General features: G+C 43.1%; 2 protein-coding genes across 4 annotated transcripts in view; one reads left to right on the forward strand and one right to left on the reverse strand.

Moving 5' to 3' along the window:
- Mlh1 (mutL homolog 1) overlaps nucleotides 1–3,306 on the reverse strand; it is a 48,583-nt gene extending 45,277 nt beyond the window's left edge. For 2 of the 3 annotated variants that reach the window (XR_004769772.1, XM_027414720.2), the window contains exons 1-3: nucleotides 3,165–3,306; nucleotides 1,098–1,188; nucleotides 152–250 (exon numbers count right to left, since the gene is read on the reverse strand). Coding sequence is in view for 1 of the 3 variants with exons in the window: in XM_027414720.2 (XP_027270521.1) it covers nucleotides 152–250; nucleotides 1,098–1,188; nucleotides 3,165–3,280 (306 nt within the window). In the remaining 2 variants the exon portion in view is untranslated. The remainder of the gene's footprint in view (nucleotides 1–151; nucleotides 251–1,097; nucleotides 1,189–3,164) is intronic. The other variant, XM_035444013.1, reaches the window with a different exon arrangement.
- Nucleotides 3,307–3,624: 318 nt separating this feature from the next.
- On the forward strand, nucleotides 3,625–10,955 carry Epm2aip1 (EPM2A interacting protein 1). Its single transcript, XM_027414740.2, has one exon. The coding sequence runs from the start codon at nucleotides 3,717–3,719 to the stop codon at nucleotides 5,535–5,537; it is 1,821 nt and encodes a 606-aa protein (XP_027270541.1). The 5' UTR covers nucleotides 3,625–3,716; the 3' UTR covers nucleotides 5,538–10,955.
- The last annotated feature ends 6,880 nt before the right edge of the window (nucleotides 10,956–17,835 follow it).

A 17,835-nucleotide genomic window follows, 5' to 3' on the forward strand; every position in this document is an offset into this window, starting at 1 on the left:
TTTGAAAAGTTCTCTGTCCTGGAAAGCTAAATTTGTTACAATTTACATGTATTTAATAAACACAAAGTATTAGATTTCATTTGCCTCTGTTGAGAAATGACAATGTTATCACAGGAGGGCATTTTATACATTTCTTCAAGCCGTGGCTTACCTCACCCCGAAAGCCATAGGTGGAAATACTGGCTAAATCTTCAAAAGTCTGCAGTTTACTTGTGGTGAACCTCTCACACACAATGTCCAGATCTTCCTTCTGCAGGATTGGGGAGTGGGGGGGAGGGGAGAGTAAATAGTCATGGCTCTCATTTTCCTGAACCTTTCTGGGTTTTCATTTTATTGCTTTCATCGGAGAAGAAAGTCTCAGAAGAGGTTTAAATTAGTACTAACGTCCTTATTTGGTACCTGAAATACCACAGGACCTGGATTTCCACCTTCTTTACTAAGTGGCTCTTCTCAGTGTCAGGCAGTTTCCAGTTCATGTCCCCACCTCCCAGCACTGGGACTCCACCCTTACATCTCTTCTCTACCTATACTCTCTCATTTCTGTCTTTCTCCCCAGGGCCTCACTATATAGTCCAGGATGCTTCAAACTTAATTCTCCAACCTTCACCTCTCAAGTGCTGGAATTGTATGCATACCCAAATTTCATTTGGTCCATCAAGATGAGGCATGCTTCAACTTCATGATTTTTGTCTTCATTGTTATTTCTGTCCATGACAACCACCCTTTCAACAGTTTCCTAACTTGCCCCTTGATCTCCATTGGTTTTCTCCATAAATATCACATCCATATTCCTCCTGAATCACCAATAAACGGAGACTGCATCTCTTTCCACTCTCTGGTCCTATTTTCCTCCTAGCTTTTACATTCTGTACAGTACTGTATGCCATCTGACATGCTGGTCACTATTTACTGACTCCCACGACCAGGAGAAAACAAAGGATTTTTTTCCCATTTTATTTACTGGTATGTCCAATACAAAGCTTTCAATCAAAAATATTTTCTGAAAAAGACTAAAGTTATGACGCTAGGGAGATTCTTGCATTTTCCTAGAGGTTTGAGATGAAGCACACAAATCCAATCCCCCAGGCTTTACTTACCCTGATTCCAGTGCCATTGTCCTGAATCTGAATTAGCTTCAGGCCTCCTTCTTTAACAATCACTTGAATATTTGTAGACTTTGCATCTAAACTGGCAATCAGAGAAAATATTTTGTCAGTTGCAACTACTTTGATACACATAATAATAAATTCCAAACAGAGTGCTTGAATAACACATTTTCTCTTTGTCTTACAAACTCGATATGGGTACTATATGAACATATACACTACATAAGTGATAAGTGCAGAGCCTACATTTCTGTTCCTGTAGGACTATCCTTTTAGCACATTTCTTTTCTTTTCTTTTTTTTCAACTAATTTTACTGTTAAAAAAGTTTTAATCAGTCTGGTTTTTTTTTTTTTTTTTTTTTTTTGGTGTTTTGTTTTTTGGGTTTTGGTTTTTGAAGAGTTTCTCTGTGTAGTTTTGTACCAGATTCACACAGATCCACCTGCCTCTGCTGGGATTAAAGGCCCACCTTTCCTCTCTACTCTTATATGTTCAAGAAAACACACTCATGATGAAGCAAAGAAAAACTGCCATGCAGAAATTTAATAGGCTTAAGGGGAGCTGGGCATTGTGGTGTACACCTTTAATTCCCAGCAGTCTAGAGGCAGAAGCAGATGGATCTCTGCGTTCAAGACCAGCTTAATCTACAAGATGAGTTCCAGAACAGCCAGAGGGGGCTACAGAGAGAAACCCTGTTTCAAAAAACTAAAACAAATAAGAGGGTCTGGAGAGAGAGCTCAGCATTTAGGAGCACTGGCTGCTCTTCCAGAGGAAGAGTTCAATTCCCAGGACCCACATGGTGGCTCACAACCATCTGTAACTCCAGTTGCAGAGGGCTCCATGCCCTCTCTAGGCCTCTAAGGGCAATCCATGCACATGGCGCACAGACATATGCTAGCACAACACCTATACACATAAACTGAAATGTCTGAGGGGATTAGACACTGCCACTAACCAGATTTCCTTAGTTCAGTTCCTTATACCCACAACATGGACATTCTCATCTGACCTCCACAAGTGTGTTGTACACACAACCTCCACCACACACACAAATCAGTAAACAAGATTAATTAAGCTAAAAGGGGGAAATAATCTTGAAAAGGAAGAAGTTATCTACCACATAAAACAAATTTGGCCTGGGGCTGCATGAAAAGGAGAAGTTATAAATTTCCTCTCATGAAAAATTCTTTAGTGAAAAAGACAGTGAGTTATTTAAATAATAAACTTTTCTTGGCAGCTCTGTATCAAAAACCTTAAATATTTAAAATGCACTTTAACCAGAATCTATGCAAAATCTCTGCTTGAATATAAGCTATGCTATATTCAGGAACGGTACAATAACTGACCCAAGTTTTCAGTGAACTTCTACAAGACTGCTATTCCGAACTGGAGAAATTTCTTTTTCTTTTTTTCTTTTTATAACAAAGTATGGGCTTCACTAACATCAACTGATACTAACGCAAAGGATCTGACATAGTCTTTATTCATACTCTATGGGTGTCCTTTTTGAAATTATTTCGTGGTGTGTCTATTTTGAGGTATACCTTGTTCACATTCCCTTTTCTAACCTCTCCACTATACAACGAGACAGGTTTAAATCTCAGAAGCAAAAAAAAATGCCTCCCCCTAGAACACTAACTGGGGTCACTAATTTGACAATAGGAGTCATAAAAAAGCCCCACGTCCTGATCTGAAGCGACAGTAACTTTGAATAAAACGCAGGAAGAACTGTGCCCTGCATGTGTACGGACTGAATGAACGGTAACTCAAGGCGGCATACTCAGGAGACTGTTTCTGCCTCCACCCTCAATTCACGCGTCTTCTGCGTATGTGATGCGGAGTCAGGCACCCTCCTGCGGGGAGGTACCAGTCAATCAACATCACGCCCGCTTCCTCTACAAGCGGCCCAGTCAGGGTCCCGCGGAAGCCGGGAGGAGCCCCCGCCAGCGGGAGGCCCGGAGGCCGGCCGGGCGCGCTCACGGTCCCCGCGCCCAGCACGGTGGCCGACTGCAGCAGGGGTCGGGTCGCCTTCGGCGGCCTCGGCTCCGCGGCCTCCGTACCAGTTTTCAATCATCTCTTTGATAGCATTAGCCGGCCGCTGGATAACCTCCCCCGCCGCTATGCGGTTCACCACCGTCTCGTCCAGACGCCGGATCACTCCCGCTACAAACGCCATACTGGCGCCAGAGCTCGCCGCCAGCCAATCACCTCGGCTCTTCGCGCCCACGTTCTTCCTCCAGCTTCCGCCGACGCCGTCCCGCCCCGCCTTCCCAGTGACGGCTGGTGATTGGGCGGCGTGGATGCCAGTCAGGTGCCTTCCTACGTCAGTTCCTGGGTCTCTGTCCCCGCCCTAATCAGCGGCCGCCCGCTGGGCTCGAAGGCCACGCGCTTGCGCGTCAAAGTTCACGGTCCTCTCTTCCGATTGGCTCATTCCTGGGAGCTAAGGGAATACGAAATCTCCAGCCAATAGGAGCGGAGGTGCCCTGGCGGAGGCTGGCGCGCCCCTGCTCGGGTGATCTGGCGCAGCAGCCCGGGGGTGGTTGGCGCACGTCGGGCTCCTCCCCGTTTGCTGCGGCCTCCGAGCTCGCCGTCATCTTGTGGCCTCCCGCAGAATGTGGATGACGCCCAAGAGGATTAGGATGGAAGTCGATGAGGCCCTAGTGTTCCGACCCGAGTGGACCCAGCGTTACTTGGTGGTGGAGCCTGCGGAGGGCGACGGGGCCCTGTGCCTGGTGTGTCGCCGCCTGGTCGCCTCCACCCGGGAACGCGACGTGAGGCGCCACTACGAGGCCGAGCACGAATTCTACGAACGGTTTGTAGGGGACGAGGAGCGCGCGGCCCTGGTGGAGCGTCTGCGTCAGGGCGACATGTCCTTAGCCTCCGTGCTCACTCCCGAGGAGAGAGCGACCCGGGCAGGCCTCGGCCTCTGTCGCTTCTTGGCCTTGAAGGGTCGCGGCTGGGGTGAGGGAGACTTCGTACACCAATGCATGGAGGTGTTGCTGAGAGAGGTGCTGCCGGATCACGTCGGCGTCCTGGAAGGCATCGATTTATCGCCAGAGATCACACGGCAGAGGATTCTGAGCATTGACAGCAACCTCCGTGGCCAGCTGTTTAACCGAGCCAGGGACTTTAAGGCCTATTCCCTTGCTTTGGATGACCAGGCTTTCGTGGCCTATGAGAACTACCTCCTGGTCTTCATCCGTGGCGTCGGCCACGACCTGCAGGTGCAGGAAGATCTTCTGACGATTATCAACCTGACTCATCACTTCAGCGTCGGGGCCCTCATGGCGGCAATCCTGGAGGCCCTGCAGACTGCGGGGCTCAGCTTACAGCGGATGGTTGGACTCACCACGACCCACACTTTAAGGATGATTGGTGAGAACTCGGGGCTGGTCTCCTACATGAGAGAAAAGGCCGTGAGCCCCAATTGTTGGAACGTTATCCACTATTCCGGATTTCTGCACTTGGAACTGTTGAGTTCCTATGATGTTGATATTAATCAGATCATAAATACCATATCTGAATGGGTAGTTATGATTAAGACCCGAGGTGTTAGGCGCCCAGAGTTCCAGCCTTTACTGACTGAGTCTGAATCAGAGCACGGTGAAAGGGTTAATGGACGGTGCTTGAACAACTGGCTGAGAAGAGGCAAGACGTTAAAACTCATATTTTCACTAAGAAAGGAAATAGAGGCCTTCCTGGTTTCGGTGGGGGCAACGACAGTCCACTTCTCAGACAAGCAATGGCTTTGTGATTTTGGCTTCTTGGTAGATATTATGGATTATCTTCGAGAGATCAGTGAAGAACTGCAAATCAGTAAGGTCTTTGCTGCTGCCGCCTTTGACCGAATCTGTACCTTTGAGGCTAAGCTGAGTTCACTTCAGAGACATATGGAGGAGGTAAACCTCGAAGACTTTCCTGCCTTCAGCATCATCGTCGATGAGCTCAAACAGCAGTTTAAGGAAGATCAAAAAATATTTGACCCTGACAGGTACCAAATGGTGATCTCCCGCCTACTAAAAGATTTCGAGAGACATTTTAAGGACCTGAGGTTCATCAAAAAGGACTTGGAACTTTTTGCAAATCCATTTAGCTTTAAACCTGAATATGCGCCTATTTCGGTGAGAGTGGAGCTGACAAAGCTTCAGGGGAACACTGACCTGTGGAATGAATACCAAGTCAAAGACTTGGGACAGTTTTATGCTGGGTTGTCTGGTGAAGCTTACCCAATTATCAAAGGGGTTGCCTATAAGGTGGCATCCTTGTTTGACAGTAACCAGATCTGTGATAAGGCTTTTTCATATTTAACTCGAAATCAGCACACCCTGAGCCAGCCACTGACCGATGAGCATCTCCAAGCACTGTTTCGAGTTGCCACAACTGAAATGGATCCTCGTTGGGATGATCTTGTGAGAGAAAGAAATGACTCATAAGCTTTTGTCGTACAACAAGAATTCAGTTTGAAAAGGAAAAACTAGCTTGATTTTTCTTTCACATTTCCTAATTTGGATTGTTGGAAAGCATTGAGCTTCTTACAAGATGTCCAAATTGATAAACATTGGCATCTTTCTGACATGTTGCTTGTCCACATCTCCTTTGGCAACATGGGACTGAACCATAAGAATACCACCTTTTAAAAACTTCGTTTAATGGAAATGTTGCCTTTTACTTTTGTGTTATAACGGATTTTCAACAAGTTTGGTATTGATATTGCAAGTTGAACTAGAAGTCTGGTTTTAAGATGTTCTAGAGATATATGCCAAAAGTTTCAGCTCTTATTTTGACTTGGTGTAAAAAGTGTGATGGTTTGAAATGACCAACTCCTTAAAGTGTATTTGAGTCAGTTTACAGAAACATAGCTAATTAAGTTTCTGAAAAGGAGCGTATACACAGTGGAGGTATTTTGTCTAGCTAACAGAATTTAAGATTATTTTTGAAAGCATATTTCTGAGCCTGAAGTAAATACTGGAGGAGTTTTGGCTCTACCCCCACCTACCCAGTTGATGGTGACATTACAGATGGAGGAAGTAATCAAAATTTGGTTGGAGCAGCAAGAATTTAAGATTTGATTTAGGAGGCCTCACTATCAGGAATTAAGGATAAATGGTTATTGGGGGTTTGCTCCTTATTTTCTCACAGCTAGGGGCAGTTTTTTTTTTCCAGCTGTCTGTCAAAGGACCATGGTAAGTATGGAATCTTAACCATTGCCAGTCAGTAATGCTTTTTTCTCCCCTAGAAAGAACTTTTTGACCCTATTAAAACAGTGGTGGGGGCAGGGGAGGGGGGATTTTAAACTTCAGGATCAGGAGTTATGAGAGGTTTTAGTTTATTTGTCTTTTCTGCATGGGATTAATGTTTTGTAAAGAAACTATGCTTAAGGGAGACACTTTATTTTGAAATGACAAGTGTCAGATTTTGTTAGCTGCTGAAAGTGGATTTCCTCTAGAACTGTCATACATATTGAGTAAAGACAGTACACATGTAATATTTAAATCTCAAGAAGCAGCCTTATCCACAGACTGTAACAATTCCCACTCGTGGAGACGTTGGTTTTGTTCTCTAACGTTATCAGACATGTTAACCGTGAAAACGTCAACCTTACAGTCAAGCTCAACATTGTAAGCCGGATGTAAAAGCAGCACCTGATTTGTAACTCATCCTCGAGTACAGTTTCAAAGCTGCCCTGCTGCTTTCTGTCTTAACTATTGCAGCACATTATCCTGTTGCATATTCAAGGAACCTGATTACAACCAAGAATTTAGAAGGAACCGATGCCAAGCCACACGAGCCTAAAGAACCAAAGTCAGATCAGTGGTTCTCAACCCGAGGTAGAACCTGTCCTTCCACAGAGTGCTGGGAAGTGTGTCGGGGCACCTTTGTGGTTATCTTATTTACTGGAGGGTTATGCTGGCATTTGAGCTTAAAGATTTTTCTCTCTCCTGTGGTGTTCAGGACAGCCTGATGCCATGAAGAGTCATCCCTCCCAAAGTGCCAGCACCCTCCCCCACCAAGTACACATCATCTTATTTCAAGGGCCAGGGAAATCTCCAGTAGAAGCTGATGGCAGACTTGATAGGGAAGCCTAATACCAGCGGGTCAGAGAAGAAAAGCCAGTATCAGGTTGACATTTTGCTTATCTGAGAATAAGCCTAAATACCTGAAAAACAGAAGGACTCTACTGGTAATTTCCCAGTAGCTTTGTGTATTACTCTTCACAGCAAATCCTTCATATACTTTTGTTTTTTGAGAGAATGATTAGAAGTTCTGAAAGCCGCTTCTACTTTCTATTCCTAGTCCTCTAAATATTATTATCTTGTGCATTCTATCAAGTTCTCGTGTTTTGCTTAAGGTGATAATAAAATTAGATTGCATCATGTAGCCACAGTGTGAGTATGGGGGAGATATAAATAAGCTAAGTTTTTTTTTTTTTTTTTTTAATTGACTCTCAGCAATAGAGTTTGCTGTAACTAGTCTTGGGGTTTTTTTCGTTTGTTTATTTGTTTGTTTTAAGACAGTGGTTCTCAACCTTCCTAATGCTGTGACCCTTTAATACAGTTCATGTGGTGACCCCCAGCCATAAGATTATTTCATTGCTACTTCATAAGTGTAATTTTGTCACTGTTATGAATCATAATGTAAATATCTGATATGCAGCCCAAAGGGGTTGAGAACCACTTGTTTAAGGTGTTTTGCCGTCTTCTGTATTGAGTAACTCTAGCTGCATGGCAGTCTTTTCTCTATCCTTTATTAATATATAGTTGTTACTGGTCCTGTGGTATCAGTGAATATAGTTAAAATAAGTGCCATTTAAAAAAACAAACAACTCTGTGTCCTTAACTGTTCCTTCCACATTTCTCTCATTCCCACTAGTTCAAATATTTGCTTGCCCAGTCTCCCATGTTGCCAGTCAAATCACTCAAGTTTAGTATCTGTCAGTATTTTTCCCTCCTAGAAATCATCCTAGCATTGCAGAGACACCAGCTCCAGGTATGCTGTCATTACAGGCTCCTCTTAAGTATGTCTGTCGGTTGCTTTGTTTACTTTTTTTTTAAGCTGCCTAATCTACGTTGCCTCGGTTTCCCTACAGTACCTCCTTAGTTGATCTCTTTCTATGACATCAGTTGCCCCCTGTATGCAGGTATTTCCAAATTCTTATGTCCTGAAGGTTTCCCCCTAAATCCTAGTTGCTAGTATCACTGACACTCTGCTCTCTCGAAAGCCTCCCAACCCATCTTAGCTCTTTCTCCCAAACCTGCTCTTGCTCTCATTGCCCCTTCAGCAGATGGCATTACAGCTGCCCGTCAGTAGCCCTCACCAAGCCCCAAACTCATCCTACTGCTCCATGGCTTTCACCATTGCTGTCAGAATAGATAGGATATAAACTTGTTCATCTTGCAGATCTTGGTTTATATATCTAAGAAGCTTCAGTGGTGCCCTCTAGGCTAGGTGCCCAACTACACTTGCTAAACACCCTTGTCCTTCCTACTTAGCATTTCTTACTGCGAATTGGTCATAGCTAGACTGGAAAGGAGAAATCTAACCCATTGTTTCATCTCTAGTGGTTAGTTCAAAGCCTGGCATTTGAATAAATGTTTGGGCAAATAAATACTTGTCTGATTATTATGACCTTTGAAACTTTAAGTCTTCATTTGATCTTCATAGACATCCAGCCTGTTCACTGAGTACTTCTTAGCCATGGATTGCAAATTAAGAAGTGAAACTCACCCTTATTTGTGACTAGCAACCTCATTGTTGTGTTTCTTGAATTTAGTGCAGTGCTTAGCATGTGGTTCAAATACTATGTGAATGTTGTTAAGAAAACAGATTGTAATTTACCCTAGTAAATTAGTAGTAATTTCAAGATTCAAACCTAGTTGTACTCACAAGTCTGCTCTGTAGTGTTAAGTACATCCATAATAGTCTTTTTTTTTTTTTTTTTTTAATTTCCAAAGGAACCTACATACAGAGGGAAAGGATTGGATAGGTGTTTAGACTGAACTGAGTTCTGTAATCTAAAAATTACCTTCAGTATTGGAGAAAGACAATGCCACATTGAGAGTTAACATCCATTTTTCCTTTTGTAGGCATCAACCCTAGGAGAAAATGGCATGCTATTTAGTAGTTACTTTCCTTTACAGATGATTTCTGGCTCTTCTGGAATTTCAGAGTAAGTAAACTTGATTCTGAGAAGGTTGTCTTAGCCCTTCTGGCTACTAGATCCTCAAGTCATTAATGTTCCTACATGTGGAATGCCCACGTCATCTCCCCAAGGGGAAAACCCCAGATGAGGTCCAGTTAACACATACCTTCCTGTATTTCCTTGCTTTCTTGTTTCACGCCTCTGTGAACTTCATTTCTAGGTAACTGGGCCTTTTCATTCTTTAGTCTGAAATCCAGACCCTGAGTCTCTGTCATTAAGCTATTTGCCCAATTTAAGAAGTGAACTGTATCATTCTCTTAATTGGACTTACAGTTTTAGGAATTCACAATTTATTAATTAGTTCACTCTGAGGTCTTGGTAGTAAGTATGACAGTTATTCAGAGATTTGATCCTTGATGCAAAACTAGGTTTTCATCAACCTTCTCATTAAAGTTTCTCATTTTTATCTCGTATTTGAAAAATTGCCTCATCCTACACTGTAAGTACTTTATAGTCTATAATTTCTACCTTGAAACTGACCAAATACTGAGTTCATGTCCTATACATTTTCTCAAATACAGCCAACAGCCACCACAAGATAATTCTTCTTTAATAAAGGGTAGATGTCCTGTCTCCCAGTTTATCTCAAGGGGTACTTTTGCCTCTATAATATAAATTGCCCCTTTGTAACCTTTGTAATTATTTTTTTTTCTATCTTCCAGTAGCAATCTTCCTGAATGCCTCCAAATAATAATCACTAAGAAACATGTTTAGTATTTTAGTTCTGCATCAGGATTGGAAAGGTTGCCGTGAGGTGAATAACTACAAAAGTTTAATGTCTCCACAACTTTCTGTAGCAAGTTGTCTAGGACTTCGTGTAGGTAAGGGCTGGCAAATACAGCAGGCGGGCTAAGTCTGTCCTCAGAGGAAGTGTCAGGGGTACAGCCATGTCTGTCTATGAACTGCCATGGCTGCTTCCCTCTACAGTTGCAGAGTTGAGTAGTTCTGACACGGTGTGTATGTGCAGCACAAGCCGAAATGTGTTGTTCATTAATTCCTGCTTAAAATGCCCCTGTCTCAGGGCTCAGGACAAAGCAGATGCTCATTAGGAGCTGGCTGCTTACTTTGGGGAATGAGAAGAGAAAGTTTGGCAGTTAGCAGAGGCTGCAAAAGCCCACAGCCACACCAGAGTTCAAGGAGCAGTGCAACCCCTCCATACAGCTGGGAGGAAAATGAACTATTTGGAAGATAACACTACTAGTTATTGTGGCTCTTTCCCCCTAGTTACGTCATTTTAAATATGCCTTTGCTTTTTCACTGAGATAAAAATTTACAAATACTCAGTGTCCACCTCTGTGGATTTTTATATTCACCTGTAAACGCACCACCCAGGTCAAGGTAGAAGGTAGTTGTTACTCCAGTAGGTGCCCTTTGCCTTTCACTCAGAGAGATAGTTACTGGTCTGGCCTTTATTGCCTGTTCGTTAGTTTTGCCTGTTTTGAATCTGTATCAAGTGTAATTATAGACACTCTTGTCTCTTCTGTTCTCTATATGTCTGCTATAGTGACCCATGTTGTGGATTGTAACGGTTCATTTTTCACTTCAGAGTCATAGTCCATTCATTGTACCCATTTATCCATTCAATGTTGACAAATACTTGGATTGTTTCCCAGTTTGTGGTCATTATGAATAAAATTGCTATTAAAAGCCTCGTGTCTGTCTTTTAGTGAACATGTTACTCCTTCCTGTTGGTTTATTCTTCAGCAGATAACCTTGCCTCTGTTATTTACTTGGTAGAGGTTATTTCCCACAAAGCAGAGTGATCATTATTTAGAATCTATCAGATGATGCCACCTTTCTACTCAGAAACCTCTAAGGGCGTGGTATCACAGTAAAAGCTGAAGTCTGATGTTCCTGTATGATCTTTATCCACACATACCTCTTTTTGATATCCCTTCTAATGTCTTAATCCCCCCTCCTCTCTCTCTCTCTCTCTCTCTCTCTCTCTCTCTCTCTCTCTCTTTTTCCTCTGCTCTGTACTGAATGCTGTACTTGTGAATTGGGGAGCGAGGTCAGTGTTTGTAATTTGAGTAGTTGTTTGTTGTTTGGAGGCTTTGAGTTTGGTTTTGTTTTCAGGCTGGGGACTGACTCCAGGGCCTTAAGCACGTGAAGCATATGCTCTGCCACCAACCAGAGTTCCACCGGTTTCAACAGAAGCTGCAACACTGGTTTATGATGTGTTAAGTATCCCACTGAGCACTGATGCTTACCTTTCAGAAGGTCTTTAGGTAAGAAAACACAGAACCACCTTGGTTGCAGAAATATGTGAGTTCTTGTAGTTCTACAGCTATGACTAGAATCTGTCAATGTGATGATATTAATAAATAGTTCACCTGGGAGCTAGGGTCCAGGAGTTAGGAAGGCAGTGGGATAAGGAAGCATTTATATTAAGTCTGAAATAACACAGCTCTAAGGGACCTCTAAATGTCCCATTGTGGGTATGTTAGTTGTTATCAAACAAGTGTGTAGATGCTGGGTCTGGAGAAGGCCCAGAAGGAGAGCTCCTACCACTCCTTCCTGGTTCCAGCACCCATGTCAAGTGGCTCACATTTGCTCCAAAGGATCTGAAAAAGTAAGAAACATTCTTAAAAGTTTACACTTAGTGTCAGCTAATAAAGGGAAAATACGGACTTTGTTGAAAGGTAATGTCATAGTTCAGATTTACATTGAACTACCATTGACTGGGGGCTTAAATAACATTTGTTGTAGCTCTGGAAACTTGGAAGTTCAAGTTGTTATTCAGATCCACTGTCTGGTGACAAGCTTCTGCTGGTTTATGGCCTGTCTTGTGTCCTCATAGAGTACAGAGACTTGTCTGTACCAGCCACATTCTCACAACATACCTCCAACTCTTGCAATACTGTCACATGGAGAGGTTGCATTTCAGCTAAGATTTTAATGGGGTGTGAGATGGTAAAGTTCTTACCATGAAAATGTAGATACACACACACACACACACACACACACACACACACACACACACACACACAGAGCCAGGCAGTGGTGGCACACACCTTTAATCCCAGCACTCAGGAGGCAGAGGCAGACAGATCTCTGAGTTTGAGGCCAGCCTGGTTTTCACAGTGAGTTCCAGGACAGCCAGAGCTACACAGAAACTGTCTTGAAAAACTAAAATAATAATAATAATAAAAAATATGAAAACTACCCTTTGCATGATAAACAATGGAGAGGGTTCTCTGTGGCCCAAACACTGACCTTTCTCTGCTGCTCCTTTAACATGAGTGTGTAACTGTTGTCCCATCCCCGAACACAAAGCCGTCAGTCACCTGACCTTACTCAGCCCACAGAATACTTCCAAAACTCCATTCTTAGCGGCAGTTTGAGTAGGTCTTCATCCCTCTCTTAGTTACTATAGAGGAGGCATCCCCTGCTTGCTATCAAGAGTATTAGTTTGAGGGGGAGCACCTGGGGGATCATCTCTTGGGCACCTTTGGAAATAGATTTTGTTTGTTTTTTAATGAATCAAGGGACTGGAGGGATGATTTAGTGATTAAGAGGACTGGAGTTTCATTCAACACACCCATGCTGGGTGGCTCACAACCTCCTGTACCTACAGCTCCTGGGGATCCAATGTCGTCATCTGACCTCTGAGGGCACACAAATACATGGGGCAGACACCACACGCATGCACATGCATGCACATACCTCCATAGATACCTACACATACACACACCCACAAAGACAAAAACAAAAGCTTATAAAATGATTCAAGTTTACCAAATAGCATAGATGCTGTTTTAAGAAGTGAGGGCTGGGGAGACGGCTCAGTGAGTAAAGACCTAGATGGTGAGATTGGGGACCTGAGTTGAGATCCCCAGTGAGTGTGGAAAGCCGGACATGAAGGGGATGGTAGTTACGATACTATGAACACCAAGGTATAACATTGGTTAAGTGGCTGTTGCTCACTTCTCATGGGCATGTTTATAACAAACAGGGACAAAGCAGATCACTGCTGACCATTATGACTAATTAGCCACAGTGTCACAGGGAATGCCGTGAGCTCCCTGTGGCTTGACAGCATCGCACAGGAGTGAGAGCTAGATTGGAAGAGCTAGATTGGAGAGGTTGCGTGGTGAACATTAGGCCTTGGTGTTACCTTTGTTATCAGCTCTGGTTTCCCTGGCAACCGGGGTCCACTGAATGAGCGTCTCCAGGCAGCAGGCACGCACTTAACCATAGCAACAGCACATAAGGAAGTCCTCAGCAAATAGTATTTCATTTTGTTCTATGTACACAGTCTCTGGGTGATCTTTAAAAAAAAACCATCCGAGTGCTGAGAGAGATAATAAAAGGCCTGGATATCCTTAATCCTGCCTCTATGTGCCCCAGTAATAGCCACTCATAGCATTTTCTTACATTAACTTCTTTTTGGCTTCACATGTATATCTGTATATTGTGGATTATATTTTAAATTAAAAATATGTTTGTTTTTTAACATTTACTAGGGTTATTTACCATGTGTGGGTGCACATATGTAGGGGTCAGAGGACAACTTGTGGAAGTCATTTTTGTCCTTCTGTCCTATCAGTGCCAGGAATCAAACTCAGGTTGTTAGGTTCTGCAGCAAGCGCCTTTAGCCCCTAAGCCATCTTGCCAGCATACTGAGTCTTAGTTTATCAGCCCTATGCTCAGTTGCCTGTTCTGATCATTAAGTATCCATTTCTTTCTTCCTTACAGACTCGTTTTCCTAGTTGTGTCATTGAGTTTTCTTCCTATAGTTACTTTTGCAGATTTTGATTTTATTCTGAAATGACTTAATTTTCTAGTCTGTCAATTTTCATCAGTGTCTTGGGTTTCCTCTTTGCCCCCCTCCATCTCTCCTCCCATAGCTGCCTTTTAGTTTCTGTAAACTCCGATTTAAACTTTTTCTTTATTTATTTTTGTGGGTATGGGTATTTTGCCTCTCTGTAAGTTTGGGCACCATGTGTGCCTGGTACTCATAGAGGCCAGAAGAGGGCATCAGATTCCCTGGAACTGGAGTTACAGATGGTTGTGAGCCACCATGTTGGTGCTGGGAATCAAACCTGGGTCCTCTGGAAGAGAAGCCAGTGCTTTTTAACAGCTACCTCCCCAGCCCTTTTTGTTTTCTGTTTTGTTTTTGTTTTTGTTTTTGTTTTTGTTTTTGTTTTTGTTTTTTTGTTTTTTGAGACAAGCTCTCACAATGTAACTTTGCCTGGCCTGAAACTTAATATCTAGACCAGGCCAACCTTGAACTCACAACATTCCACATGCCTCTGCCTCCTGACTCTTCTATATTTCTAATGTCATGGCTCTGGATTGCTGTGGAACAAGGAAGAAAATTGAAAAACGTGACGTGTGAGATGGGTCAGTGGGTAAGGGTGCTTGCTGTCAAGGCTGAAGACCTGAGTTCAATCCCTGGGACCCACATAGTGGGAGAAGAGGATGGACTTTGTCAAATTGTTCTCTGACGTTCCCATGTCACATACCTACCCCCCCCACGCACACACAAAATAAATAAGTGTAAAAAGTTATCTAAAAAACCCACAACTACTGGAAAATGGATTCTCTTTCCTCTTGCTACCACCACAGCTCAGATTCAGCCACAAATACCGAAAGCTCTCTAGTTTCTTTTCTATGATGTACAGGGCTGGTCCTGCCACTCTTTTCTGCGTACAGGGTGCACTTGATTTCTTGGCTGATGTCTCCCACTATCTCCTTCAGAGAGGTCAAATCATAAGGAAGCTCTTTGAACCTTCCAGGGGCTTTAATTATAAATGGCTTGAAGTTGTTCTCCATCTTTGCAGCCAGCTTGCTAAGTGTAGATTTCTAAGTTCAAAATTATTTTTCCCATTGAACTTTGAAGGTGTACTCTAATAATTTACTTCCAAAACTAAAAGTTCATAAAATGGAACACACATGTAGGGAAAAGCACACAGACACAAATGTATATTTCCTTCAGTTCTGGGTATTGAACCCAGAGCCTCATGGATGCCAGGCAAAGCACTTTACTGCTGAGCCATAACATTAGCCCAACAAAAGTATATCTTAATAAACTGTTGTAATTAAAAACTGACATGACCAACATGCAGGCTCTAGAGTGTATTTTATGTCAAAACTTTAAAAGCCTGTGTTAAGTCTCTCTATCACACCCTCCCCTAACACATACTCACGCCTCTGCTGCTATGGAGGTGACCTCTTGGTGGGTTTTTTGTTGAGGGAAGGGAGTTGGTAATTCCTTATCAGTTGACATTTAGGCTGTTACCAAGTTTAAATAAAAACACTGCAAATATTCCTGGGTCTACCTCTTAACATGCTATTGCCTTCTAGAAGTGAAGTCCAAACACAACATTTTTTAACCTGAGTAGATGTATCTAGCATATTGTAAAAAAACATTGTACCGAGTGTTTAAAAGAAAAAAAAAAAAGCTATTTCATTGCATTCCTAGTCATCTAGGTACAAGCTAATGTGAGAGGTGAGACACATCATAATTCTTTTCTTTTTCCTCCCAAGACAGTTTCTCTATGTAGCTTTGAAGCCTGTCCTGGAACTCACTCTGTAGACAAGGCTGGCCTTGAACTCAGAGATCCACCTGCCTCTGCCTCCCAGAGTGCTGGGATTAAAGGCATGCACCACCCAAACCCGGCAAGACACATCATAATTCTATGGTTTCAGGCTGTACTTCTTCTCAACAAACCATCTCTGCAATTTTAAGTTTCAGCTTCTCAATTTGTATCAGGCCCCTGTTTTGTAAAATGGAGCTGCTCCGGCCACCACCTCCAGAGAGCTGAAATTGAAGGAGTGTACCACCACACTCAGCCTAAATTTTAAAGTTATATTTGTTTGTTCGTGTGTGTGGGGGGGCACATTTGTGTCATGGCATGTGTGTGGAGGTCAGAGAAGTCTTCCCGGAGTCTCTCCTACCATATGACTTCCAGGTATTCAACCCTGGTCCTCAGGTTTGGTAAGAGGCACCTTTACCTGCAGAGCCATCTTGCTGGCCCTTATTTATTTATTTTTTTCCTTAGCCATCTTTATCTCCTTAGAAGTTATTTTTTGTTAGTGGTCCTTCATCGTTCATGTACATATTTTTCTCAAATTTGTGTGCTCCCTGACTAGTTTAATAGTGAGAAGGGTGACTGAGATGTTGATGCACACGATAGGCTAATTGACAGGGCTTAATTGACAAAGAGATGGGGGAAGGAAGTAAATGTCATGAAGAGAAACTTTAGGTTCCTGAAATCTTTCTAGCTGGCAAATTGTCACTAGGACAGGACAAGTTCCTACACCACCCCTAAACCTCCCAGCCAGGAGCCAGCTGGTCTCCACTTAAGCTAATTTGATTTGGCTTCTCTGTAACCAAAAGCCCAAAGCACCCTAAATGGATTTGGCTAAGTAACCTCTCACACTTCTTTCTGTATTGTTCTATCACATCCAACAATTCCATATGGCTAATGGGCCATGGAGAACACGAAGGAGTCTATTTCTTTTGTCTTGCTTGCTTTTTCCCAGTAGTAGCTGGCTGGGAGTGATAGAATTATAGGTAATGTATTTTTACTCTCATCCTTTTTTTTTTTTTTTTTTTTTTTTTTTTTTTTTTAAAGAGACAATGACTGGGCGGCGGTGTGCACACCTTTAATCCCAGCACTCAGGAGGCCAGAGGCAGGAGGATCTCTGTTAGTTTGAGGCCAGCCTGGTCTACAGAGCAGGTTTCAGGACAGTCAGGGCTACACAAAGACACCTTGTCTGGGAAAACAAAAAGAATCAAAGGCAATGTTTTGGGAGATCTAAAATTTATTGTATAGATGTCATCTTCATATAAATCCAACAGTGGAGATATTTAAATGAAGCAACTGCAATGCACAAGGTCCTGGGATGAGTGTGTGTGTGTGTGTGTGTGTGTGTGTGTGTGTGTGTGTGTGTGTCTTGTGCTCTTGAGTGGGCTCCCCAGAACTGGCAGTTTATAAGTAGTAAGTGTGCTGGTCAGTTTTATATCAAGCTAGTGCTATCTGAAAGTAGAGAACCTCAATTGAGAAAAATGCCTCTGAAGCAAGGCATTTTCTTAATTGGTGGTTGATGGGGAGGGCCCAGCCCATTGTGGGTGGTGCCACCCCTGGGCAGGTAGGTGGTCCTGGATTCTATAACAAAGCAGCTGAGCAAGCCGTGACGAGCAAGCCCTGCTCCATGGCCTCTGCATTAGTTCCTGCCTCCAGATTCCTGCCCTGCTTGAGTTCCTGTCCTGACTTCCCTCCAATGATGAACTGTGATGTAGAAATGTCAGCCAAATAACCCCCCCCCCCAAGTTGGTTTGGTCACGGTGTTTCATTACAGCAGTAGTAACCCTAACTTGGACAGTAAGGAAGAAACAGACAATGACTAAGCAGAAGAGAGGGATCCTGGTTTGTCTGAAATGAATGATAGATGGTCTTTTGCTTGATCACGGCTCATGTAAAAAGAACTCTGGATAATACTTAAATGACATCACAAGTCTATGCCTGTTGGGAGTTTGAGCTTTTTTGCGCCCTCTAGTGGTAAAACTGTCCGCCGGTGCG

The sequence above is a fragment of the Cricetulus griseus genome, chromosome 4 (assembly GCF_003668045.3).
Source record: "Cricetulus griseus strain 17A/GY chromosome 4, alternate assembly CriGri-PICRH-1.0, whole genome shotgun sequence".
Taxonomy (NCBI): Eukaryota; Metazoa; Chordata; class Mammalia; order Rodentia; family Cricetidae; genus Cricetulus; species Cricetulus griseus.

Excerpts from the sequence above, each read along its gene's own strand:
- Epm2aip1 (XM_027414740.2), top strand. The coding sequence starts at position 3,717 with ATGTGGATGACGCCCAAGAGGATTAGGATGGAAGTCGATGAGGCCCTA.